Below are 27,840 nucleotides of genomic sequence, written 5' to 3'. Positions count from 1 at the left end.
TGAGGCTCCAATACTTTGGCCACCTCATGAGAAGAGAAGACTCCCTGGAAAAGACCCTGATGTTGGGAAAGATGGAGGGCACAAGGAGAAGGGGACGACAGAGAACAAGATGGTTGGACAATGTTCTCGAAGCTACAAACATGAGTCTGACCAAACTGCGGGAGGCAGTGGAAGACAGGAGTGCCTGGCGTGCTCTGGTCCATGGGGTCACAAAGAGTCAGACACGACTAAACGACTAAACAACAACAATCACCAAAAGTGGAATCTAGTTGAAATTTAGCTCTTGTTTCAATGTGAATCGCTTCAGAGGGGGGGAATCAGCCTGCAACTCTTTTAACCCAGAAAATTGTGGGAGTAAAGTGATGGTTCTTGGGCATGGTGATTGTGTGTAACGGACTAACTACTGTACAGCACTTACTGGAAATATTTAATTCCAACTTTGGGGGGGCAAAGACTGAAGTGAGAAAATATTTGGTACATAAAATCAGAATCAACTACTTCTCAGAAGAAACAGCTGTACGAATGTAAGAAGATCCTGCTGGATCAGGACAAAAAACATGTAGCCCAACATCCTGTTGTTACTGTTGACTAACCAGATGCCTTTGGGAAGCCAGCAAGTGAGACTTGGGTGCAAAAGTACTCTTTCTATCTGTGATTCCCAGCAACAGGCATTCAGAGGCCGGCAGCCTCTGACAGTGGAAATACAACATAGCCGTCATGGCTAATAAATGTACCCCAGGCCTGAAATTTCATCCCAAATGGCAAGAAAGGGGTTGAGTCTGACTACCCTTCCTCCAAAAAGAGCTCACACCTAAATAAACAGAATTGCAATTGGATAAAACTGGCATGCGTGTCTGCACTGGAGGAATTGCCATGACGCATGAGCTCCCATGTTTATATGTGCTACGTAGTGATGGACAAACTCACCTCATCTCAGTCAGGAATCAGCATGGTATATTATAAGCTTCTTTGGTGACCTTTCGGGAACAATTCATTTGCTTTGTGAGAATGTCTCCCGATTCATAATGATGGATCAGGTCTTTTAATTGGTCACTTTTTTTTGGCAATAAGCAGCTCCATTTTCCAGTGAATTTTCAACTGCCTCTCAAAGTTCCGTCTATTTTTCACTTTTTACGAAGGTAATCATAGACCTGCCTGAGCTGTAATTTGTGTCCACGACTTGGATAAAAATGAATGAAAGTTTGAGCCGTAGCTGACAACTCACTGATTGCTCCTGCTCAGGATCTCATTTTACATAAGAATTTGCCTTAAACCAGGTCAAATCATTGGCCCATCGAGCTCAGTATTGTCTACACCAGCCTTTCCCAACATGGTACCTTCCAGATGTTTTGGACTGGCTAATTCTAAGAGATGATGGGAGTTGTAGTCTAAAACATCTGGAGAGCACCATATTGGGGAAAGCTGATCTGCTCTGTCAGTGTTTCTTCAGAATTTCAGACAGAGAGAGAGGTTTATCTGAATACTAACTAGAGATGCCAAAACAAAATAAAAAAATTCCTTCCAGTAGCACCTTAGAAACCAACTAAGTTTGTTATAGGTATGAGCTTTCGTGTGCATGCACACTTCTTCAGATACACTGAAACAGAAATCACCAGACTCTTATATATACTGAGAGGGTGGGGTATTACTCAGAAGGGTAGTGGGAATGGGTGATTTGCTGATAGGTGTGCTAAACCTGTTAACGACTGTTAACAACAGCAATTGGTCTTACAGGAAAAAGCAAGGGGTGAAATAGCTAAAGATGGCTAAAGAGATGCCAGTGATTGAAGCAGGGATCTTCTGGGTCTTCTCCACACAAAGCGTGTGCTCCACCATGAAGCTCCACCAGGAAGCTACGATTCTGACTCCAAGTCAGAGAAGAACTTGTGTGGGAAATCTGCAATTCACACTGCAGATGCACATTTCAAATTTGCATGTCGATCCAAGGTAATTATGAGCTTCAGTAACATCTCTAAGTTTTTAGCAACAAGAGAGTAGGGGGCATGAAGATAATTTTTCAATTGTCCTTAACCAAAAATGGTTTTATGACTATCATAGAAAGGCTGAAAACAAACACTGATGTTACATGATATGGAATTCAACTTAGGTCATTGTTGTCCACTGAATACTCCTTTACCAAATGCAAAGAATCAGACAGTGACTTTTATCATATGTGGTGGACTTGTGATACAGTAAAAACATTTTGGGAATTGATCTATAATGAACTAAAAAAAGATTTTTAGATACACCTTCCCCAAAAAACCGGAAGCATTTTTGCTAGGTTTGATGGGTGAGGAAATTGCGAAGATAGACCAAAGACTATTTATGTACGCCACGGTGGCAGCAAGAACTTTATGGCCCCAAAAGTGGAAGTTACAGGAGGTACCTACCATTGCAGAGTGGCAGGCGAAGATGATGGACTTTGCAGAACTGGCCAGACTGACTTGCAGGATTCGAGACCAGGACGATCAGAAATTCCAAAGGGACTGTAGTAAATTTATTGTATATTTGAATAATAATTGCAAAAATTTGAAGACACTAGCAGGATTGAAATAAATCCTACAATGTGGACAATAGGTTGAAGATTTAAATTGCGCGATTGGATTTGAAATGAAAAACCTGCTGAAGGGAAGGAGGGAAGTCGTTTTCTCGGCAGAGCAGAGAGTTTGGTATTGTGTTTGGTATTTTGTGTTTGGTATTGTAATGCTGTAATGCTGAAAATGTTGTTTAAGAAGGAAAATAATAAAAATATATTTAAATGAATACTCCTTTACCAAAAGTGAAAACCTTCCTAAGTGATGGACTGCAACTGACCGTTTTTTGAACATGGACAGTAATTATCAACTCCAAGCACAGCTGTTCAGCATTATGCTGCTACAGAATTTCTACTTTTCTCTCCATCGCATCCCATCTGAGTTCAATAAGTGACAGATTTGGAGGCTAGAGAGCATCATACATATATATTAACATGCTATCGAGCTTCTTCAATGAATAGCATTTAACCATCTGGAAAACCCTTTAAATTACCGATCCATGACAAAAAACGGGCTGATCAAAAATGAAGAAAGGGAAGATTGAATACCTGCAGAGACAGGAAGACATCTTAGGAGGGCAGGGGGGAACCAATTTGGTGAATGGGGAAACATATTCAGATCTCAGGGATGGGGTACAATAAACATTGCAAAGCCTGCCAAGCAAATTTTAGGTTTGAAACAAGAGCAAATTTATTTAAGAAAATAAAAATAATGAGGAGCATCTCAGAAGATAAATTATACTGCCCCTGATGAAACCAGGGGTGGCCAGCTGGCTGTCCCTGAAGCAATTTTGTTCTGTATCTTGGCAATGCTTCCAAATTTTAATCACAGTGCTATAAAAAGTTTGATGGCACTTTCACTCATAAGGAAAATAAAGCTGTTTTCAAAAATTGTAAAAGATTTATCTACATGTGTGACTTGCAGCATATCATTGCAGGGCACCCTAAACCCCTAATATAATTGATCCTTTTCATCGTGTGCAGGGCTTCTGCTGATGGGATTTGTTAGGCGAACCCTGCCCTTAATAGTTATGCAGGTGCCTAGAGAGGAGAAAGGCAAAAGGCAACCACATCCTCTGTGCAAATAAGTGTGCAGGTGTGCACACATTTAAAAGCATAAGAGAGCCTGCTGGTTCAGGCCCCTAATTGTGGTTTCCAGCAGCTGATATTCAGAAGCATTAATGCCGCTGACTATTTACATGGGTTAAAAAACCAACAATGTGTGACCTTTCAAACATTCCCCATTCCCCTTATAATTATAACTAATTGCAGTGAAGTGTTGCAGAGTTGCATGCTAAAGAAGTAGAGCATGGCATTTGTGCATCAGCAGCTGCATTTGTGAAAAATACCAGTGCAGAGATGCCTCGCAGATGAAAGGGATTGCACCTCAAACACTTGTATGCTTCTAACAGGCATCTATAGCCCAACTGGGGTTTTTAGGCACATGTATACAGCTTTTATTTTTTTATTTTTTATTTTTAATGGTTTTGATTCATTTAATAACAGCATACAGACAAAGGGACATACACAACACATTCACATACATTAGCTACATAACACACAACACTTACTGACTTCCCTTCATCTCGGTTTTGGAATATATTATAGAAATTTTTCTATCTGCAGTTTCTTTTCCTAAGAAAAAAAATTTTCATCACAAGTGTTCTATCACGCCTACTGTGATTTTTAAGTTTTTTTAACCTCTGTTTCCATGTATGCCATGAATTTATTCCAATCTTTATTAAATTTTGTATTTTTTGATTTCTTATTTTCTGTGTCATTTTTGCCAATTCTAAATAATCAAATAGTTTAGATTGCCATTCATTTATAGTTGGGATTCTTGTTGTCTTCCAATTCTGCGCTATTAGGGTTCTGGCGGCCACTGTCGCATACTGAGTGTTTGGTCTTCCTTTTTTATTTCCCCTCCAATTATCCCCAGCAGAAAGGCTTCAGGTCTTTTTATAAAGGTATATTTAAGAATTTTTTTTAGTTCGTTGTAAATAGATTCCCAAAATTTTTTAATAGGCTCGCACAACCACCACATATGATAGAACTTGCCCTCCTTGTTCTTGCATTTCCAACATAATTTGTCACCAGTTTTATATATTTTTCCCAATTTTACAGGCGTTACATACCACCTGTACATCATTTTGTACATATTTTCCCTGAGTGTTGTACATGCCGAGAATCTCATGCCTTTATTCCATAGAGGCACATGTATACAGCTTTTAAAAGGACGCGGGTGGTGCTGTGGTCTAAACCACTGAGCCTAAGGACTTGCCGATCAGAAGGTCGGCGGTTCAAATCCCCGTGACAGGGTGAGCTCCCATTGCTCGGTCCCTGCTCCTGCCAATCTAGCAGTTCGAAAGCACATCAAAGTGCAAGTAGATAAATAGGTACTGCTCTGCCAGAAGCAGCTTAGTCATGCTGGCCACATGACCCGGAAGCTGTCTGTGGATGAATACCGGCTCCCTCGGCCAGTAAATTATGATGAGCACCGCAACCCCAGAGTCGTCCGCAACTGAACTTAATGGCCAGGGGTCCCTTTACCTTTTATACAGCTTTTAAGCGTGTTGTTTCTCACAATGATATAAAGACCATTTTGAATGATCATATCTTAGTTTAATAACCAAAGCTTTTGTCCACATTCTATATGCAGCCACTTCACTCCTCCCTTTACATGTTGTTGTTGTTGTTTAGTCGTTTAGTCATGTCCAACTCTTCGTGACCCCATGGACCAGCACACGCCAGGGACTCCTGTCTTCCACTGCCTCCCGCAGCTTGGTCAAACTCATGTGCGTAGCTTCGAGAACACAGTCTAACCATCTTGTCCTCTGTCATCCCCTTCTCCTTGTGCCCTCAATCTTTCCCAGAGAGCTAAATAAGGAAGGCTTCCATTAATTATAGTTTCCCATTTCATCTGAACCAGGAAACTATGGTTAAAAGCTTTAGAGCAATCCAGGTTATTAAACTTGTGGTCTGAAGTTGGTTTAATATGATCCTGACTTGTTCCAAAACTATTAACCATACAGTGGTGCCCCGCAAGACGAATGCCTCGCAAGACGAAAAACTCGCTAGACGAAAGGGTTTTTCGGTTTTGCGTTGCTTCGCTAGACGAATTTCCCTATGGGCTTGCTTCGCAAGACGTTTTCGTCTTGCCCTTTTTTTTTAAAGCCGCTTGAAGAGGCGCAGTTGCGACGGACCGTGCTTCACAAGACGAAAAACATCGCAAGATGAAAAGACTCGCGGAACGAATTATTTTCGTCTTGCGAGGCACGACTGTAGCTTCCCAACTCAGACTATATGGGAAGCTATAATTAATGGAAGACTTCCTGGTTTGCTAGTTGAATAAGGCAAAGAGGGTTGTTGCATGCAGTCCAAAGGCTTGTTGATATTTATCCAAACTCTCCAAAAATGTTGCGTACACCATATATTTAAAGCACACACACACAAGAATCCTGATAACTTTACCCCTCACTGAACTATTATTCCTAGAACACTTGACAAACTACAGTTCCCAGGATTCGATGTACTTTAAATATATGGTGTGTAGCAGCCAGATGAACAGCAAGGAATAGGATGTGGGAGGAATAATCAGGTCTGTGTCTGATGTTCCTTAAAATTTCTAAAGACTGTAGCCACATTCATGCCATGCATTTAAAGCACTCTGAAACCACTTTCAGCAGGCATGGCTTTCCCCAAAGAATTCTGGGAGCTGTAGTTTGTTAAGTGTGCAGAGAGCTGTTAGGAGACCCCTATGCCCCTCACACAGCTACAGTTCCCAGAGCGGTTCAATAATATGTGTAGTGTGCATGTAGCCTGTGTTACTGCTCAAGAACCGCAAAGAATCCCCATACCACTTACTTCTTTCTTTCAAACTGAAACCATTTCCCTCCCCCTGTGAAGATACTTTAGCCTCAGGGCCTGACCTTCGATAGTTGATCCCGTCTCTCATCTTTTTCTGGTTAACAGCGGTGGGAAGGGAAGAATGATGTGTTTTGTAGTGTGTGCTTTCAAGCCATGTGGTCACAGTTTCTCCTCTGTAGCCAGTCCTAGTCTGGGCCCAAGTCCTGGAAATCAGGGTCAGACCTTTAAAGGCTTTCCCACCCTCCATGTTTACACTGGTAAGCGTCTCCCAGCTCGGTATTCTGAGAGATACCCGGATTGTTTTCCCCATGTTTATTTATCTAAGCTGATTGACATGACACAGCATAAGAGTAAGTTATGAAATGGTTATGAGGCAATTGCAGGGCACCTCAGCGGGGATCTTGGCCTCATTAGGATTCCCATCCATGTCCCTGCACAGGGGGCAATTTGTCATTGCTGCAAGAAGTTATTGAACCTTTTTTTAACAAATGCAAGCTTTTCTCCTGAGCTAATTCAGGCAGCTAATTGACATTACCTGGGTAATGAGCTTAGGTAATTGTATATTAATCATTCATTATTATTGTTATGACTGTCAATTGATTCGATGTTCGGTATAACTTTTTGAGTTAAATAACTCTGATTTTAATTGTAATGTTTGATCAGCAAGTAACCAGCTATTCAACTAATAAATGCTTCTTGGCTGTTACATAATGCCTGGTATCAATCAAGACTATTTAGCTCTTTTTTAATGCAAACAAATATGTTCATTAAGTGAGAGCAAAATGAAAATCCTGGAAGATCTGGCTGTAAAAATGAGTTATTAGGTTGCGCTCCATTCCCCCCCCCCCCCTACACCGGTCCAGGTGAACAAGGAAGTTTACACACTGGGTAAGTCGTACTCAGAGTAGACTCATTAAAGTTAATGTGCATAAGTTCAAGGCCACTGGTTTCAATAGGTCTGATTTAAATGGATACAATCAAAACCAGCCTTAGGGTCAAACAATACATGATGGCAAATATGTCGCTAGACACAAACACACCATGGCAACCACACATCTAGTTCCTCCGTTCTGTTCCATTCCAGCATACACTGTTATTGTGATGTCACTATGTCCTGCATCTCCCCATCTCCACTGATGCAGAGCAGGGGTAAATAAACACAGGGCATTGTGACGCCATAGCATCACACTGCAAGATCCCATGCTTTGCATGCAAAAGGTCCCAGGCTCAGTCCCTGGCCTGGAAGGTCGTTTGCCTGGAAAGTTGCCACCTGTCAATGCAGACAGTATTGAGTTGGCTAGATCAATGGGCCAACAGTCTTAATTCAATATAAGTCAATTTCCTTTATGCTCCTCAATGTGATGGAAGTTATATATTTGCCCTTATGTCTAATTTAGCCATGATTGACTTATTGATTGTGATTCAGCTGGTTGTACCGAATGCGCTTTTGCTTTCCAGCTGTTCCCTGTCCCAAGACCAAGCTACATATACCACATAAGTCTTGTGTGTGCTTTTAAAAGGAAGTTTGGCAGAAGTCCAGCATTCTATAGGACTATTGGTTAGGTTTAGGTTTATTAAATGTATGTATCACTTCTTACTAAGAAAGTAAATTACAATCCAATACTAATAATATCCACTGTTTCTGGCAAAATAACTGGGAAAACAACCTCTGCCTGGGACTGAAACAATGACAAGGGCAGTACCAGGTGAGCTTTCCTGGGAAGAACGTTCTGGACACAGGGGGCTATTAAAATCCATTTAGGGTTTCTCTTGATCATATCTCCTATATGGAAGGAAGCTCTATTGAAAGCACTTGGTTTTGTTTTCTTGTAGTGCAGTTAGGACCAGGGCATGGCATACTAAAACTACAGCCAGTGTGGTGTAGTGGTTAAGAGCGGTAGTCTCGTAATCTGGTGAACCGGGTTCTCCGCTCTTCCACATGCAGCTGCTGGGTGACCTTGGGCTAGTCACACTTCTCTGAAGTCTCTCAGCCCCACTCACCTCACAGAGTGTTTGTTGTGGGGGAGGAAGGGAAAGGAGAATGTTAACCGCTTTGAGATTCCTTCGGATAGTGATAAAGCAGGATATCAAATCTAAACTCTTCTTCTTCTTTTCTTCTTCTTCTTCTTCTTCTTCTTCTTCTTCTTCTTCTTCTTCTTCTACAGTACTATGACTTCAAATAAATTTCAGAGTGAGGATTTGTTCACCCCACTACATGCCATTTCGAAATGGCTTTGAAATAACAAACAATGCTGAATCCCACCCCCCAACAGACTTGAGCCTTCCTTTCTATACAGCTGTGAAACCCTGCTGCATTTGGAGACTGGCATTGTATCCGGGTTGGCATTTCCCATTCCAAAGCAACTGCGAGTTGCATCAGCTACGGTTAGCGAGATGGTCAATCTGCTCCTGAGACTAAACCAAGTAATGAAAAGCAGATAGTCTTCCCATTGTGAAGGTTTTTCATAAGTCTGCCTTTAAGTCACTTACGTCAGACTCAATAGACTGAGCCACACTTATATCTCATGGCTGGTAGGTTCACTCTCCTTGTATTTCCCCCTTAATTTCCCTACTTTTAGAATCTTTCCCAGTAAATTCCTTGTTTGGTTTTTTATAGGTCTTTTGATCATATTTCTTAGAAGATAATTCTTCTGGGTTGTCATAAAAGCTGAGGAGAGTTATTATAGCTGACAAGATGTTCCGCTGGGGACAAATGTTCTTCATTAAGCTGAAGTTCAATTTTCTGCTTATAAACACAACCTTCCTGCAGACTGTGCTTACATGGAAACAACCTTATTTTCATATAGGGATACCTTTACTTGAGAAGCCCACAGGGTGCTTGGGTGATTTGGCAGTTTTCTCATAAGTGTTTCATTTTTCATATCCTTTTATAATTTTAGAAATATCCCTTCTTCAAATGTTTTCTTTGTTCCTAGTCCTAAACTCTCACATTTCCTTCCATTGAAACCATCCCTGTGAAGGCATGACCAGGCATGAATAGCAGCACCGGACAAAAGAAGAAGAGGGAGTTGCAGAGATGAGTAATAGTGCAGATTTATACAAACAACATCCATAGGTATTTATTTCCTTATTAAGAGCAAATGACCCGTTGGGGAGCTGGAGCTCACCTGACCTCAGGTTGCCTGCACTGCTGCTGCAATCAAGGGAGACACAAGGTGGTATTGAGATTGGCATGGGGCAAACACGCTGGTGGAAGCACCAGATCGGCTCTAGCAGATGGGATCAGCTGGCATTTGGGAAGCACCACACAATGCGCTTTGCAAGACCTGCGCTTAGCACTTCCCTAGCACCAGGCATTGGGCTGGCAAAGCTGCTTTCTGCAAGGATCAGCTGTGCAAGCAAGGTCCGCTGAGGGGCCTTGGTCATTCAGCTAATCCAGCAGGTACCACTTATCAGCTGATGGGTGGTACCGTCAACCCTTCTTTCTGCAGGGAGCGGCTGTTCAGTTGAGCTCCCCACAGGGCATCTGGTGTGAGGTGGCTGTGGTTTGGGGGAAATAGCCTCACAGTCCTAACTGGGACCTGTGATGTACCAAATTAGTCTAGGGGTTCCTTATTTGCTCATCTTTAAGATGCCATGAGACTCTTCATTGCTCTTGCATGGATTTGCAAATTTAACGTTACCATGCAGGGGTCTACAAAAGCGTCATTTTATATCGACAGTTTCTAGTGTAGGGTATGCCAGACCTCCAGAAACAGTATTGTTATGTACTGAGTTGAATAGGATCCAAATGCAGCAGTCTGATTGGTCCTAGAACAATAGGATTCAGAATTCAGCAGTCTGGTCCACAGGAGCCACCCAATCCAGCTCCAGGTGGAAGTGAATCCACAACCTGATTGGCCTACAGGAGAATCCCGGAATTAGCCAATCACGTGGGGCCCATTGTGTAAATAATGTATATAAAGCAGGCATTCTGGGGGAACTTCCATTCCTCCTCACCACTATGAGCTGAATAAAGAGCATGAAATCCACTCTCGACTCCGAGTATATTTCAAGTATCTATGCACAATTGACTTTGCAGTATCTTCCGAGGAATCACTGTCAGAACTAAACCTTCCAAATATACCGTAGATTCTGGTGTATTAGATGGCTTTTGAACCCCGGAAAATCTTCCTCAAGTCGGGGGTCGTCTTATACGCCAGGTATGGTTGTGGCAGGTGGCAGTGGCAGCAGCTGGCTTGGAACAGCGATGGGCAGAAGGATGGTAAGAGCTGCCCCCCACCTCAATCCCTGGCCGCCTCCTGAAGCAGCAGCAACCGCGGCAGCCTCCCCTTCTCGTGGCGAGGTGGTGCACGGCTACGGCCGGGGCTCGCCCGCCCTGCCACCATGGGGACCACCAGATTCCCGGAGGGAGGGAGCCAGGAGGGAGGGAGGGAGATCCACCCACCAAACGCCTTGCCTCAGGCTGCTGCTGCTGTGATGGCAGAGGCAGCAGAGTGGTGCGCTTTCTGCCCCTGGCGGCGCTTGGCGGGCGGCCAAACTCTATAACAGCAAAAGTTGGGGAGTTGTCTTATACGCCCAGTCGCCTAATATGCCAGAATCTATGGTAGCTCTAAAAGACCTACAGGTTGACCAATGAAAGGTTCTTTGAGAAAACATAATGCATTTTCTCATTCTTTCCATTCAAGGAGTCGCCTGTGGGGTCAAACAAGAGATGCTGCTGGGCCATCACGGCAAGGTTGGAGGGCAAGGAAGAGGGAAATGAGTGGGTGGCCCAAGCAGGCAGTTGGCACAAGTGGGCGGCATAGGCAGCCCAAGTGAGTGGCATGAGCAACCCAGGTAAGCGACACAGGTGGGCAACCCAGGTGAGCTGCGGTGGAATGGTCATGACACACCAGGACAGCTTGTCAGCAGCTATCTTGCTCTGCCGCCATCACTTTTCTCCTCCTTGCCCTCCACTATTAAGGCAGAAGTGGCATCATCAGAGACAGGCAGGCCATATGAATAGGGATGGGAAGGAGGTCTAAAATGTGGGGCGGTTTGGGTGAGCTGTAAGAGGAGGGGATGACAAGGTCTTAAGTGGGTTGAGGGTGGCAAGTAGAGCCAGCAGGAGGGCAGTCGCTAGTTCTACATATTCTGTGTTTTGGCAAACCTTGGGTTTCTCATAAGCTTGCTGATGCCTGCCCCCCCTTCCCCCCCCCTGAGGAATGGCACTCAGAGCCTGGTCATCAGCAGTAGAGGAAATTATTATTTCTCCACAGGTTGGGAGGACTTGTCTGTTAATTCTTAATACAAATATACACCAGATGTTTAAGCACGGGATATAAATTCAGCAGCTGTGATCACTTGAGGCTTCAAGAAAGCAATTGAAGTATTTTCGAGAAGTATCCCTGTCTACCTTGGATAAATATTAGCAATTGCAGTCATCCATCTGATTTTCTCATGGTTGTAAAGATGACCATAAGTATGTGAACAATGAGTCAGGGGATGGAAAAGGAGGAAGTTCCTCCATTAGTAAAATCATAGATAAATTACAGGAACTGTCTGCAAAGAAATATTTCTGGTTATAATTGAGCAGTGGGAACGAATGGAATAGACTAACTTTCACCAACCTGGGACTCTCCAGATAATGAACTACAACTCCCATCATCCCTCACTATTGGCTGTGCTGGCTGGGGCTGATGGGAGTTGTAATCCTAAACATCTAAAGGGCACCAAGTTGGCAAAGGCTGGTTTAGACTGGTCTGACTTGATAAGAGGCAGTTTCCTGTGGCCATGAATAGGACAAAATTGTACCAGGAGCTACCTCCTAGAAAAAAAACCACATAGCTGCAGCGGTAAAAGAGACCCCACACTTGCCAAACCATTCATTTTTAGTAGATACTTTGGTATGAAATGAAATTGCCCATTCCCCAAATTACCCCCAGTCTCCACATTAATGGGCCAAACACTTTTTCATCCAGGGCTCGAATGGCAGGCCCTACATGATTTGGATTAAGCTTTGTATAAAGGAATAGCTAATTAAAACAACCACCAAGGATAAACATGATGGAATAGGACTATCTTGGGTCACCATCTATTTAAAGCATGGTACTATCAATATTTGATAGCCTACTTCTTGGGAGAAAAGCAATGACAAACCTAGACAGCATCTTAAAAAGTAGAGACATCACCTTGCCAACAAAGGTCCGTATAGTAAAAGCTATGGTTTTCCCAGTAGTGATGTATGGAAGTGAAAGCTGGACCATAAAGAAAGCTGATCGCCGAAGAATTGATGCTTTTGAATTATGGTGCTGGAGGAGACTCTTGAGAGTCCCATGGACTGCAAGAAGATCAAACCTATCCATTCTGAAGGAAATCAGCCCTGAGTGCTCACTGGAAGGACAGATCGTGAAGCTGATGCTCCAATACTTTGGCCACCTCATGAGAAAAGAAGACTCCCTAGAAAAAACCCGGATGCTGGGAAAGATGGAGGGCACAAGGCGAAGGGGATGACAGAGGACGAGATGGTTGGACAGTGTTCTCGAAGCTACAAACATGAGTCTGACCAAACTGTGGGAGGCAGTGGAAGACAGGAGTGCCTGGCGTGCTCTGGTCCATGGGGTCACAAAGAGTCGGACACGACTAAACGACTAAACAACAACAACTATCAATATTTACAAGTCTATCATTAAGATCAGTCCAATTCTTTCTAAAACAATTCTTAACAGACCACCAGCAGATATGAGAGCTTGATAACAAGCAGGACAACAAGATGCAAATTAGTATTTAATGAGGGGAAGGGCTGCAGCTCATTTGAGGAGCACATGCTTTGGATGCAGAAGGTCCCAGGTTCAATCTCAGGTTAGGGCTGGAAATGTCCTCTGTCCAAAACTCTGGAGAGCCACTGCCTGTCACTGTCGACAGTACTGGGCTAGATGGACCCAATGGTATAGCAGTATAAGGCTGCTTCAGCTGTCAGTGGTGTCAGAGCAGGCAAAGGGACGGGTGCCTGATGGTCTCTAGGAGGACCTGGTCTGCTCTGCAGTCAGCTGGAAGCTCTAACCAGCTTCCTGTCTCAGAATTTTCTCACCCTGCAGGAAAGCTGTCACACCTTCAGCTGCAGTTTCCAGCCCAGCAACCCCGTGGCCTATTTATTTCAATGAGCTTGTTAACCAGAAAGTGATCTGAAGAACCATGGATATCTGGAAACAGTTAGGCTTTCAGATGTCGCTGTTGGGAATTTAATATAGAAGGAGAGATGCTAGAAATAAAAGAACCTCAAAGCATAGCCAATTTCACTGTGTGAAGGCTAAAAGCTGATGAAAAAATTGCTGGCACAAAAAATATGGAATGATATCATGACAGATGAGGAACTGAGGTAACTGCCAGTGTGCTGCCATGGACTGGCTGGATACAGAGGGGGTGTTGGGAGGTTCCAGCTGAGGAACCCCCAAGGGAGGAAGACTTAGAGCCAGGGGACTGGTGGTGGGACAGTGAGGAGTAGCTGGAGTGGGAAAAGGGAGCAGAATAGGAGGAGGAGGTGTTGGAAGCTGAAGAAGTAACAGGGTGTAGTGAGGCTATGCAGAGGGCTGTCCAGAATACAAGGCAGAACTGGAGGCTGGAGAGATGGGGGGGCAAGAGGGAGAGTGGAGGCAGGCTGTGGAAGAAGCCAGGGACTCTCCCCTTCCTGCTGTGACCAGCTCCCCTCTCCTGAAGAGGATGCAGCAGAGACAGACAAAGTGTAGAAATCTCAGGTTGCTTGGGAAAGACCCGGGAGAGGAGAAGACTTAGGAAGCTGTGGGAAGATGGGGATCTTCAGTGCTCACTAGGGAAGAGTTTCTGGAAAGAGCTGTTTTGCTTCTTTGAATAGAGAGTTAACTTCACTGACACCCTGTGAGGTATTGCTGACTTGCTCCCGACTCCCGCCTTGACATCTGTCTAGTGACTATCCTCTTAGATGTTTTGCCATGCAGTTCAGGGTAGAAGGAAAACACAAGCAGTTACGGAAATCTCAGGGTACTGGTAGAATCTGATAGTTGCAATACTTGTATAAGAACTAAAACATCCCATCTTCCTTTGCAGCTTACAACATATTTCTGACATACGTTGAGGTGGGCAACCTTTTTTCTGTTGGGGGCCACATACAGGCAGTGGATGGAATTCAGAACCAACAATAGGTGGGACATCTTTCTCCCTATCGCCTAATTTTTCTTTTCTTGCCACCTGCACAAAATTAGGCTGACGGCTGCAAATTGCCCAACCCTGGTCTCCCTTTCCCCACCCCTCTCCCTCTATCTATCCAACTGAGAGCCAGTGTGGTGTAGTGGTTAAGAGGGTAGTCACGTAATCTGGGAAACCGGGTTTGTGTCTCTGCTCCTCCACATGCAGCTGCTGGGTGACCTTGGGCCAGTCACACTTCTGTGAAGTCTCTCAGCCCCACTCACCTCACAGAGTGTTTGTTGTGGGGGAGGAAGGGAAAGGAGAATGTTAGCCGCTTTGAGACTCCTGGAGGGGAGTGAAAGGCGGGATATCAAATCCAAACTCTTCTTCTTCTTCTTCTATCTATCTATCTACATATACACACTGTCCTATACCCAAAGGTCTCAGGGCAGTTCACATAAAATATCAAATACATGAAATCAAAACAAAAACAACCCAATAAAAAACCGCCAAAGAGCCAGCATTTTTAAAAGAGTATAGGATGTAGATCAAGTCAGGCAAAGGCCTGGTTAAAAAGGCACGTTTTTGTCTGGCACCTAAAGGTGCATAGTGAAGGCGCCAGGCGAACTTCCCTGGGGAGCGCATTCCACAGACGGGAAGCCACAGCAAAGAAGGCCTGGTCTCATGTTGGTCTATGGGCTGGATCCAGAGTAAATTAGTTGAACTTAGTTCTCCTTGAATGTAATGGGATGTAAGGTAAATCATCAAGAAGACTAACTTGTCACACCCATTTCAATAAGGTCTGTGTTCAAGTAACTTAGACAGGACCCAACCCTATATATGTATTCCTACTCAGATGGACAACATTTAGAGGGAAGACGACCATACTCACTGTCTCCATTCCTCACTACATGTTGATTGGGTCTCCCATCTCAAGAGTAGTATTGGACTTGCTTCTGTGTGGCTACATCCCATCCTGCTCTAGCGATGGGGACTTTCAGATGGGAAGGAACCAGGTTATTTACTCATACCATGTGATCCTTTAGATGCTACAGTGCAGGCTGGTGTCCATCTGCCATAGTGCTGTGGGAACTTAGCAGTAGGTTCTCAGTCCCTAATTGTTACATTTCTCATAAAAACTTGGTGTTAACCAGCTTTGTTTACTAGCAATGTCTGCTCAAGCTTACTGGAGGAAAATTCAACAATGTCAAGCCTTTTCCACTTTCTATTATGTACCAAGAACTCTATGACTGGGTACCGTGGAGGGTATAATAATATGTTAATCAAAAACAGTATGCTATCTCTCTAAACCAATGATGGATTTCTTTTGTCAGACATCCAGGTACTTTCCAGGGAGTTATTAAAGATATTTAAGCAGATTTGTTATGGTTTTAAGGTAAAGAGAACTGCTGCAATGAAACAGCAATTTGAAGCAAGGATTTACAAGCTGAAGGGAGTGCAGTCTTGATTTACAGGAAGGATGATCACAATCTGCTAGCGGTGCAGGCAAAATTTAAGACAAGAAACGTGCCATTGGTTTACGGAAGGCTACTTTTCCCAGAGCAAGAATACAGTACTCACATTGTTTTTAGCACTTTTTAATCCTCCTATTGTCCCCTGATTGCCAAAGAGTAACAGGCAAAATAGAGCAGGCATCACAGATGCTTCAGGGCTCAACCAGGTAGGCTCTGTTGGGAGCTGACACTGACAAGTCTGCCAGGATGTGGCAATAGCATGTTCAAATGGCTATTTATAGCCGCCACCATCATGGTGGTTCAATTTGAAGATGAAGCAGAGTGAAAGGGAGCTAAGGGAGCTGGGCATGTTTAGCCTGGAGAAGAGGAGGTTAAGGGGTGATATGATAGCCATGTTCAAATATATAAAAGGATGTCACATAGAGGAGGGAGAAAGGTTGTTTTCTGCTGCTCCAGAGAAGCGGACACGGAGCAATGGATCCAAACTACAAGAAAGAAGATTCCACCTAAACATTAGGAAGAACTTCCTGACAGTAAGAGCTGTTCGACAGTGGAATTTGCTGCCAAGGAGTGTGGTGGAGTCTCCTTCTTTGGAGGTCTTTAAGCAGAGGCTTGACAACCATATGTCAGGAGTGCTCTGATGGTGTTTCCTGCTTGGCAGGGGGTTGGACTCGATGGCCCTTGTGGTCTCTTCCAACTCTAGGATTCTATGATTCTATGATTCTATGATTCTATGATTCTATGATTCTATGAAAGTATGTAAGGAGTGGGGGTAGTATGGTGGCTGGGTGTACAATACTTATTTGGAGATACAGTGGTACCTCGGGTTAAGTACTTAATTCGTTCCGGAGGTCCGTACTTAACCTGAAACTGTTCTTAACCTGAAGCACCACTTTAGCTAATGGGGCCTCCTGCTGCTGCCGTGCCGCCGGAGCACAATTTCTGTTCTCATCCTGAAGCAAAGTTCTTAACCTGAAGCACTATTTCTGGGTTAGTGGAGTCTGTAACCTGAAGCGTCTGTAACCTGACGTACCACTGTACAATAGGATGTTGGTCACGCAGCACAAAACAGAACTTGAGCAAAAGGGCCATCAGGGTTCCAGCAGCCTTCCGCCAAGTCCATAGCCATTCCTTTCACAAGTTATGCAGTAGGTGGCGCTTGCAGACAGCATAAAACATATGACCATCTCTTGCCCTACAAAAGTGGTGATTTTTTTAAATAGGCATCAATCTGCTTCAGACGTCATGATCATTCTGCAGGGAAAACACTGATGGGCAGGGGAAAGACATACAACTCATGTGCTGAGACGTTTCGAAACAAAATACGGCATGCACCACCAAAGTACTTTCCATGTCGGAAGAATCACAAACATCTAAAGCAGCAGCATTGGATTTTTCGGATGATGTTGCCTGGATTTATCTTGAGGGCTGCAATTGCACTTCTAGCTCCAGATCAGGTTGCCACATCAAAATAGTAACAATCAGCAATCAGCTGGGCTTGGCTCAGCTGCTGGATCCCAGTTGAGATGAGATGGGGAAGGAGAGATATCTCAGGCTGAACTGAGCCTGGTGGATTTTAGGCTGATGAAAGCCCTGAAAAGGGGGCACTCTGGGGGTGTGGCAGGACCAGAGAGTGGGCAACCCAGGCTGAATCCTTAGCCAGTTCAGTCTTGGTGCATGATGCAGCAACCCAGCATAAATTAAGCTGGCAGAAAGGGTGGTGTAACAACTATTTAAAAAGATTGTTTTCCCTCTGCCAGGCTTAGGGCCAGGCTAGCTTAGACAGCAGTAGCTCTGCTTCTGAATAGAATCTGGATCTGGTGTAACTTCACCTGGGATTAATTTACACTGTCCTGCTTTACACCAGCTGCTTGTATATAGAGTTGCTCCCTGATTCTGGATGTGCATGATTATGTGCATCTTTTAGCTTGTACAGGTGATTAAGCAATGCGTGCCAACCCTATTTTCCCAACACATTTAAGAATATTTATTTAGTTACTTCCTTGCTGTTTTTAAAAAAGGGGGGGTTATGGGACCATACACTCATCAATAAATTCTAGGGCATGTCCCAGCTTCAGCCATATTGGAAAATTATCAATAGGATAATATAAAACAATAAAAAAATTTAAAAATCAAACAATTGTGCAATGAACTGAGCAATGAATTGCTCAATTCTCAGGTGCCAAAATAACTCAGCTGTGGATGCTATATCCCTTGAGCGGTGTTGGTGAGGGGCGGGGAGGAATCCCTTGCTCCATCTTTGGCAGCAAAATGTGTTGGGCTGACCCTCTATCCTCCATTCTCTTCCCTTTCCCTATTCCAGCTGTCAACTCACAAATACTACCATCCTGACTGTCATCCCAGGCTCCCATCACCTGCCCTCAACATTCTACATGTGGCTGGGGAGTGGCTGGGGAAACCCAGCCAGTTGGGTGGGGTATAATTAATAAATTATTATTATTATTATTATTATTATTATTATTATTATTATTATTATTATTATTATTATTACATACCAATCTGCCTTCTCCCCGCCCCAAAGCCCAGACCCAAACCCAAACATGGCTCATTACAAAAGAACTGATTTTAGCAATTTTCAGATTATATTGATCATGTTGATGCATGTTGATCATGTTGTGTTGCAGTTATTTTATAAGTGGTTTGGAATTTCTCTCCTTCTCTCTCTCTCAGACACACACACATGAAGAAAAGATAAACTGCCTTCTCTGAGCCATTTGAAAGGATGGGCTCACAATCTAATCAGAATAAGACATCTCCCAAGGGCTTCATTGGTGAAAATATCGCTCCTGTTCTCCTGTGCGATTGCAATGTCTTCTCTGTTTTTTTACTCTGCTTTTACAAATTTGCAACTGCATAACTGAGCCCAGTTCATTGCAACGTGCAGATTAATGTGCTTCTCAGCTAATGGAGCTGAAATATTTATAAGTAAACTTTTAAACAAAGAAACTGCTTTGTAGGTGATACCAGGAGGGGGAATACTAAGTTCTTTCAGTGATGCTGTGCTATTGAATGCTTCAGTGTCTGCATGAGACTGTGATCGCTGCATTGCCTGGCTTGCATTTCCCTGGAATTTCTTATCCTTACTGGGTCGTGGGACAATACACATTGTGAAATAGGGACATTGTCCACTGTATGGATTGTGAGCAAGACACCTCACCACTGTTGCTTTCTCCAGATGATCCTTGGGAGTGTGTGTGCTTTCAGCATATTAAAAGTGCTAGAGGGTACAGGAAAGTACAGAAGGTACTGTCTGGACAGGCTCCAGCTAGTGTGGAATTTGATTTGGCATGCCTAGTGAGGAATTTACATATATCCTTGCCAAGCAAGCAAAATGCCGAGTTGAGGCTTCTGCTCAAGAGGTTTAGAATGAAGAAGCAAAATAAATATGAATTTGCTGAATCAATTTTTTTAAAAAAGGGATACAAAAAAGGGAGGCGTGAGGAAGTCAGGAAAATAAGTTAACTAAAGATGAGAAATTAAAAAACAGGGGGTTTTGTTTTCTTTTATATGTGTTTTTTTCTTTTCCTTTTTGTGTTTAATGTTTGTATTTTTGTATTTTGTAATTTTGTATTTTTCTGTTTTTGTATTTCTCTGAACTTTTCTGTTGATAAAACTTAATAAAATATTATATAAAAAAATAGAATGAAGAAGCAAAATAAAACTGATCAATTGTTCTATGCAAGAGCCATTTTTCACTCATCCCTTGTCTCCTGCTTTTGTTGTGGTTTGCGTTTACCTATACAACTTTATTTATAACTTCTGGGACTCTAATTAGGTAAAGCCTGTCAATCGTATGTAGGCTACTAATACACTTTTCTGAACTGCAACTGATGTGTGCATTCATGAACACTATACAGTGGTACCTGGGGTTGCATACGCTTCAGGTTACAGACTCCACTAACCCAGAAATAGTGCTTCAGGTTAAGAACTTTGCTTCAGGATGAGAACAGAAATTGTGCTCCAGCAGCGCGGCGGCAGCAGGAGGCCCCATTAGCTAAAGTGGTGCTTCAGGTTAGGAACAGTTTCAGGTTAAGAACTGACCTCAGGAACGAATTAAGTACTTAACCCGAGGTACCATTGTACATGATGAAGCTGAAATATAAAATCAAGACAATAGAAAAAGTATAATGAAAACGATTGGAAGTTTTTCATAGAAGACTTTATTGGATAAGACATGATGTTGTATAAATATTTGGTTTTCTTTTTCAATTGACATTTTCTTGCTACTGTTAAATTCTTTTTTGTCCTTCTTTTCTTTTTTTTTCTTTTTTTCTTTTTTGTGCTTAACTCTGTTGTACTTACCTTTATTGTATGATTGTATTTTAAATTGTATTTTAAATTAATAAACATGATAAAAAAGAAGAAGAAGCTGAATCTCCCCTCTTTTATATTCAACTATACCACTTCACGGATGCACAGGCTCTGAAACAATTGTTCTACTACAAAAAGAAAAGGAAGGAAAAGATTGCACCCAACAGCTCCTTCGTTATATGGGAACCAACGTGGAGCCAGATGTTTTGGCAGATGGGGAGCAATCACCTAGCATCAGCCTCGTGTCTCTTCCTTCCCCTTCCCCTGTCACATCTAGAGTTACTCTGCAGGTGATATCATTGTGCTATTCCACCCATGTTCCGGTTCCACTGGGACTGGAAAACTCGGTCTGAAATTGGAGCATGCATTGAGTAACCCTCCTTGACAAAGAAAGGGCAAAGAATAAGTCAAGAGGCTGTTGATTGTCACATCCCATTTAAAGCAAATTGTTTCTACCAAATAATCCTGGGAACTATAGTTTGCTTCTCACAGAGTTAGAATTTCCAGCACCCATAACAAACTACCTTTCCCAGGATTGTGGAAGGCGTTTTGCTACAGTCCTGACAGCCAACAAACAAAGGCAGCAGAATCCACTGTAAACAGCCCCAGTTGCAGTGGCGTAGCGTGGGTTGTCAGCACCCGGGGCAAGGCAAGTAATTTACGCCCCCTAACCCGTGGATTTGCACCCCCTAACTCGTGGATTTGTGCCCCCTAACCCGTGGATTTGCCCTAACCCCAGATGTTGCGCCCGGTGCGGCCGGCCCCCCCTGCACCCCCCCACGCTACGCCACTGCCCAGTTGTAAACTGCCTTGAATCTGCTCAATGTGCAACCACAACACAGTGGGGTTTTTCCTGTGTAGATAGTAACCATTCACCTGTTACATAGTTGGCCGTTGTAACAGACGTATCTCAAAGCAGATAGGCAAGCAATGCCAAATAATGTGAGATAAAACTTAAAGATCCAGACACTTTCCACATCACAGTTTCTTGCCACCACTGCATACTGATGTAAAATATCTGAAAAATAAATTATAGTGTGGATTACAGAACTATTTCATGCATCCAGAATCGTTTATACACAATATTAAGTACTTCACTTTAGTTGTCACTAAAAAAGTTAATTGTGGGGAGCATTACTAAATTGCATTTGTGTCATACTTTCAGTGATGTTGTGTTTGTGGGGATCGGGGAGAACCTTTCCCTTAGATGGCAAATAGGTGGGTGGCAAATATAAAATTAAGTGATACACCTTGGTGCTTGACTGGCTCCTGTGTCCTACACTGCTGGGAATTCATTCTGGGATATGCTGGCTAATGAGAACTACAGACTACAATGCTAGTTCAGTCCCAGTGTTCTCTAGCAGGTGCCTCAGTTCCAGATGCTTTTTGTCAGACTGCATGAATTGTTTGAAAAGTGAAGGGGAAATTACTTAGGGCTGCATGTTGTGTTTAAACTTGGTCAGCAATCATTGATACAGGGCTCAGAGGGAGGCATATTTTCTTTCAGCTTATGAAAATGAACAACCATGTCTTGCTCTAATGCTTGGGACAAAAGTGGTGGCTACTATAAATCTCTCAGGATTATAGGATGCAGTTCTAATCAAACCTCAGGAGGCAATTTTCTTCCTTAGTTAAGAAGGAGTGTAAGGAAGGTATGAAGAGCTGTGAGGAACAATTCTGCTGTATATCTTGAGCTTTACATGACAGCTTCCATGGAACGGGCAGTACAGTGGTACCTCGGGTTACAGACGCTTCAGGTTACAGACTCCGCTAACCCAGAAATAGTACCTCAGGTTAAGAACTTCGCTTCAGGATGAGAACAGAAATCCTGTGGTGGCGGCGCAGCAGCAGCCGGAGGCCCCATTAACTAAAGTTGTACCTCAGGTTAAGAACAGTTTCAGGTTAAGAACGAACCTCCAGAACGAAGTACCGTATTTTTCGCCCTATAGGACGCACTGCCCTATAGGACGCACCTAGTTTTTTTGGGGGGGGGGGGAAATAAAGGAAAAAAAATATTCCCCCCCCCCGGCACGGTGCTGGCGCGGGGGAAGCCCGAGCTTCCCCCGACCCCAGCCCCCAGAACAGCCTGCTATCCGCAAGCCTAGGGAGCCGCGCCGGTCTCCCCAGGCTTGCGGACAGCTGTGCAAAGCCCAGGCGCGCTCTTCAGCGCCCCCGAGGCTTCAGAATGTAGGCAGCGCTGCGCAACACTCCAGAGCCCGGCGCGGCTTGGCGCCGGGCTCCCGAGGGTCGCACAGAGCTGCGCGGAGCCTGGGAGGGCAGGCAGCTCTGCACGACCTTCCGGAGGCCAGCGCGGCTTGGCGCCGGGCTCCGGACAGTTGTGCAGAGCTTCCTGAAGCCTGGAGAGCGAGAGCCTCTCGCTCTCCAGGCTTCAGCGAAAGCCTGTATTCGCCCCATAGGACGCACCCACATTTCCCCTTCATTTTTGGAGGGGGAAAAGTGCGTCCTATAGGGCGAAAAATACGGTAAGTTCTTAACCTGGGGTACTACTGTACCGCTGGACAGAGCTGCTATTGGCGTTGAAGGTTCTTGGAAGGTTTAACAAACCACGGCAGATAATGGCCTACTGGTGTAATGGGCTCTTAGTGACCTGCATCTTTAAGACACAAACTGCCACCTAAATCAGGAGCAGAGAACCTTTTTCAGTCTGGGGGTTGGGTGGTGGGTATAAGCTGCGGCAAAAGTAGGCAGGATCAGTAGCAGTTGGCTCCACTGATGCATTTGCACCATGCTGACTTTTGGCATCGTCCATCAGCTTGATTTGCCATTCTTCTTTGGTCGGAGTTTCCTCTTCCTTCCGTCTCTGGGCTAGTAGCATCCGAGCGGCCATTGTAGCATATGTGACCAGTTTCCTCTGATCTTTGGGATCACGGTACCTATAATTCCTAATAAAAAAGGTTATTTTTAACATTTTTTTCCATTTCATTATATTTCCCAGATTTTTTTTGTTACATTACAATTCCATTTACCTTCTTTTCCTTTACATTTCCAACATATATTGGTACTTGTTCTATACATTTTTGCTAATTTTACTGGGGTTAAGTAGGTCCTCTGCATCTTTCAATGGTATCATCGTGAAGCGAGCCAACAAATCTGCAGCACTTTCTGAGCTGTCTTTGTAGAAGCAGTGAAATACCTCAGAATTCAATTTTCCTCCTAGCTTTTTTTGCTGTAGACTGAAATCCACATGAGGCACCTTTAGCTGCTAAAACAGCACAGAACAGCATGTTCCAACTGTTCCCCCACTCCTGAAATAGTGGTGAAAAAATGAAAGTTATAATCACTTAACTCAAAAGCAATTCCTGCTGCCAGTATCATCATCATCATCATTAAAGCCTTCTGGTTGAAAAGATCTACTCTTACAGAGAATAAACTGGAATGTCAGGCAATCCAATCCAGAACACCATTAAATACTGCTAGGATTTAAGATGATTTATGACTTATATCAGACAACCAAGGCAGACATGCTACCACAGGAGTTTAAGATTAGGGCATTAACCTTACGTGCTTCAGTAGGAACAAACTGCTTTAAATTCAAGTACTATGACTGAAACTGAATTAATCTGGATGTCCTAAAAATTAACTCTGAGATTTTCTGTCCACTCAGCAGTCATACACACAGCACTTAACACCAGGTATGGTACACCTGATTACGCAACAATATATTAAAGATGACTGAAGTTGGATCCTGGATTCCATACAAGTGAAATGGCGAAAAAATAAAAGACTTCCAAGATTTGCAGTTTTGCACCACTGATATTCTACCACCCCATTCATATTAGCAGCACACTGTAAACATCTCAAGATTAGGATGAAAGAGCCAGATTGGTGTGCTGCGTGAGTGACGTTTCTTCCCTTACAAATACTCCTCCAGCCTCTTCAAAACAGTACTGCTATTTTGCAGCAATAGAAGCTCATTCAGGATTTTGCGGCTGACTCAAAGCTACAAACGTCCGCTGATTTAAAAGAAAGAAGGGAAGGTAATTTCTGAAGTTAAAACCAATCCCAATAGTAAGTGGTTTCCAAGGCATCAAATTTCATGCAAAATGTAGATGTTTGCAGGGGGCTTAACAAAAGAGCATCATTGTACTTTGTAAAAAAAAAAGTTTTGCAATTAGTAATGTAATGGGTTGTGTACTGTTCACAAGACAAAAAGGTGCATTTTATGCAGAAAGAAAATGTGTAGATTGAGCCTTTCTATATTTTGATGTCATCATCATCATTCTTTATACAGGCTAAACTTCAGACACAAATATTCCTTGCAGGAAAGATGAAGTTAACCTTCGTGGTCATAGTTTGCTTCTGCATTTTGGGGAACACACAAACAGGTAACTTTATTGCAATAGATATATATTGTTTCACACACACCCCCGTCAGTTACTTTCTTCATTGCAATATGCTTGGAATATGATACAGAATTCAAATATAATGAATGTTTAATTTGGCGGTGCGTAATGAGTGAGAGTTGAAACATAATATTCTTTTATTACAGTATTATGAAAACCAGAAACTTAGCTGCTTATTAGTTTTGTGGTGACGGAGCAGCAGCTCTTTGTAAAACTGTGACTTTTCACCGAGTGGCTGATGATGAATTTCTTCCCTAATTACAGGTGCCAGACCGATCGAGGATGAAGAAGGTAAAGGGATTTTGTTTGTTTGTGGTTGTCTCGCTCAATCCCATCTCTAGTTTGTCTAAAAGTGGGAATTCTTGCAAATGTGAAGTTTGATCAAATGTCAGAGGAGATTTGAAAGAAACTGAGCCACATCAGACACCCCCGAGAAACCATCAATTCAACATTTAGTAGGAACAGGAACTAAAACCTGCAATTGCCAAAATTACAAACACACATAAACGTTTTCCTTTTTAAGAAACTGTTCGCAAGGCAGAATGTAAATCACCATATGAAATAGCACAATCTGCAATGATACTGAATTGATAACATTTAGGATGGCTGCACCACTCCTGAATCAGGAGTTGCAGATGGGAAACAGTGCTGCCTCCATCTAGTTTCTGAAGCTAGAACTTTGCATCCCGGAATTGGGTCTCCATGGAACCGGTTGCAGTCAGACAGATGACCATTGATTCCCCTGGCCAGAGCACATTAATCAAATTGGCAGCACAATGTTGATTAAAGCTAAATTATATGGCCGCATCCGGCTGAACTTGAAATTTAAGTATTATGTAGCACTATTCACTTTCCTGGGGTTATTTGGATTTATATACCCACCATGGATTCTATGACTTCATATTTCAATGTTTCGGTGTCTGGTTGCTTTTTCTTTCAGTCTCCCCAAACATTTGCAGCAATCAGGAGGAGAAAACCAGCATTCAGCTCAATGAGAAGCATATTCATGTAGCAGAAACACTCCCTCCACCCCAAGCTGGTGTGTATAAAACTGGAGTGTGGCCTCTGGTAGCACTTTTATACATAGAGAAGCTGTGATTTAAGAGGAAACCTTGGAAACTGCATGGAATTTCCATTTACTTCATAGTTTTGGTAAACAGATCACCCAACCTTCTCAACAGGTGGTGCTAGTTGCCTGGTGAGAAAAAACACTAGAGGGTCATAGAATCATAGAATCATAGAGTTGGAAGAGACCACAAGGGCCATCGAGTCCAACCCCCTGCCAAGCAGGAAACACCATCAGAGCACTCCTGACATATGGTTGTCAAGCCTCTGCTTAAAGACCTCCAAAGAAGGAGACTCCACCACACTCCTTGGCAGCAAATTCCACTGTCAAACAGCTCTTACTGTCAGGAAGTTCTTCCTAATGTTTAGGTGGAATCTTCTTTCTTGTAGTTTGGATCCATTGCTCCGTGTCCGCTTCTCTGGAGCAGCAGAAAACAACCTTTCTCCCTCCTCTATGTGACATCCTTTTATATATTTGAACACGGCTATCATATCACCCCTTAACCTCCTCTTCTCCAGGCTAAACATGCCCAGCTCCCTTAGCCATTCCTCATAAGGCATCGTTTCCAGGCCTTTGACCATTTTGGTTGCCCTCCTCTGGACACGTTCCAGTTTGTCAGTGTCCTTCACGTTCTCTTTAAATTGTAAAAAGCACTGGATGGTGCCAGAGATTTAGGGCCTTTTTTATTCCTCTTAAAGATATCTGTGGCCAATATTCGAAGGCAGCTAATTTTTAGACCAATATGGTAGTGGGCCTTGAAGACCTTCCTTCATCTCCATGGCTACCTTTAACGGATGCCACATATAGCTTGTGATGTCAGAGCAACTTCTCATACTAACTAATCAGCACATCCGTTCTGCAGCGACTGTTTTCCTGTGGTACCTTCTCTCTCACTTGCTAAACAGCAGCTTAAAATACTTTGAATAAATATGTTGGGAAACAGATGCAAGCAGCATACTGTTTATTAAGGCAACTGTGCTAAAGGGTAGCACCAGCCCCATTCAGGGAATGCGACTAAAAGGTATTTGTTTAGGTAGCATGAGTCTTCAATCCTAATGTCTTGGTTATCGGGGGAAAGAACCTCATGCATATTTTGTTTTAGACCCCTACAGACAGCCTGCAAACATGCCCTATTGGCCTTTCACGGCCAATGATTTCTGGGCATATGTGGAATACTTCCGGATCTTGGGAGCATACCATAGAATCAATGAGATGGCCAGGACCTTCTTTGCTCATCAACCTCTTGGAAGCACTCTTGGATATCATGTCCCAGATCATGAGCACTAACTCACTTGGCGATTCCCAACAATTACCAATACCAATGGATCACCAGAATTACTTTTCTAACAACTGTGTTATTCCACTGCTTCTTTTATATCAAATACGTAACTTCTGTTCCTGGTACTTCTAATGTTGAATCTTAGTGTGGCTTCTTTTTTAGTAGACTATATATACTTACTATTTACCTTTTTTTTTGCAAGCAGAATAAAGAATTATTTGATTCTAATAGCCCCATGTATCCATAGTTCTATAAATCTGTGTGATGACATTGCATGCGTCTATGATTAGGAACACAGTATGGTTCTAAACCACTGAGCCTAGGGCTTGCCAATCAGAAGGTTGGCAGTTCGAATCCCTGCGACGGGGTGAGCTCCCGTTGCTTGGTCCCAGCTCCTGCCCACCTAGTAGTTCGAAAGCACATCAAGTGCACGTAGATAAATAGGTACCACTCTGGTGGGAAGGTTCTGCTCTGGTTCGCCAGAAGCGGCTTAGTCATGCTGGCCACATGACCCGGAAGCTGTCTGCAGACATACTCTGGCTCCCTCGGCCTATAGAGCGAGATGAGCACGCAACCTCAGAGTCGTCTGTGACTGGACCTAATGGTCAGGGGTACCTTTTTACCTATGGTTCGGGAAACAGCATCTCAAAAAGGATGTTGTAGAGTTTGAAAAGAGCAACCAAGATTAGTGCTATGAGAAACTGAATCCTTTTAGTTTAGAAAAAAAAGGTAAGGGTGGACATGACAGAAGAATATAAAATGATGCATATGCAGAGGAAGTTTTTCTCCTTTTCAAATAATGCTAGATCCAGGCGTCATCC

The 27,840-nt window shown here is 43.3% G+C and overlaps 1 protein-coding gene across 6 annotated transcripts; it reads left to right on the top strand.

Moving 5' to 3' along the window:
• The first annotated feature begins 1,874 nt into the window (after positions 1 to 1,874).
• Positions 1,875 to 27,236, top strand: OTOS (otospiralin). 6 transcript variants are annotated; one of them, XM_081192801.1, is made up of 4 exons: positions 1,875 to 1,947; positions 24,563 to 24,656; positions 24,939 to 24,965; positions 26,843 to 27,236. In XM_081192801.1, the coding sequence occupies exons 2-4, from the start codon at positions 24,599 to 24,601 to the stop codon at positions 27,025 to 27,027; spliced, it is 270 nt and encodes an 89-aa protein (XP_081048927.1). In that variant the 5' UTR covers positions 1,875 to 1,947; positions 24,563 to 24,598; the 3' UTR covers positions 27,028 to 27,236. The 6 variants fall into 6 exon arrangements, with proteins under 6 accessions (XP_081048927.1, XP_081048929.1, XP_081048925.1 ...); XM_081192803.1 differs by lacking the exon at positions 1,875 to 1,947 and adding an exon at positions 8,556 to 9,476 and having other exon boundaries at positions 24,594 to 24,656; XM_081192799.1 differs by lacking the exon at positions 1,875 to 1,947 and adding an exon at positions 19,645 to 19,677.
• The last annotated feature ends 604 nt before the right edge of the window (positions 27,237 to 27,840 follow it).

This window comes from Podarcis bocagei (genome assembly GCF_964188305.1).
Source record: "Podarcis bocagei genome assembly, chromosome: 4".
Lineage (NCBI taxonomy): Eukaryota > Metazoa > Chordata > Lepidosauria > Squamata > Lacertidae > Podarcis > Podarcis bocagei.
Note: the sequence above shows the minus strand (reverse complement) of the source record. Positions and strands in the feature narration are given on the sequence as shown.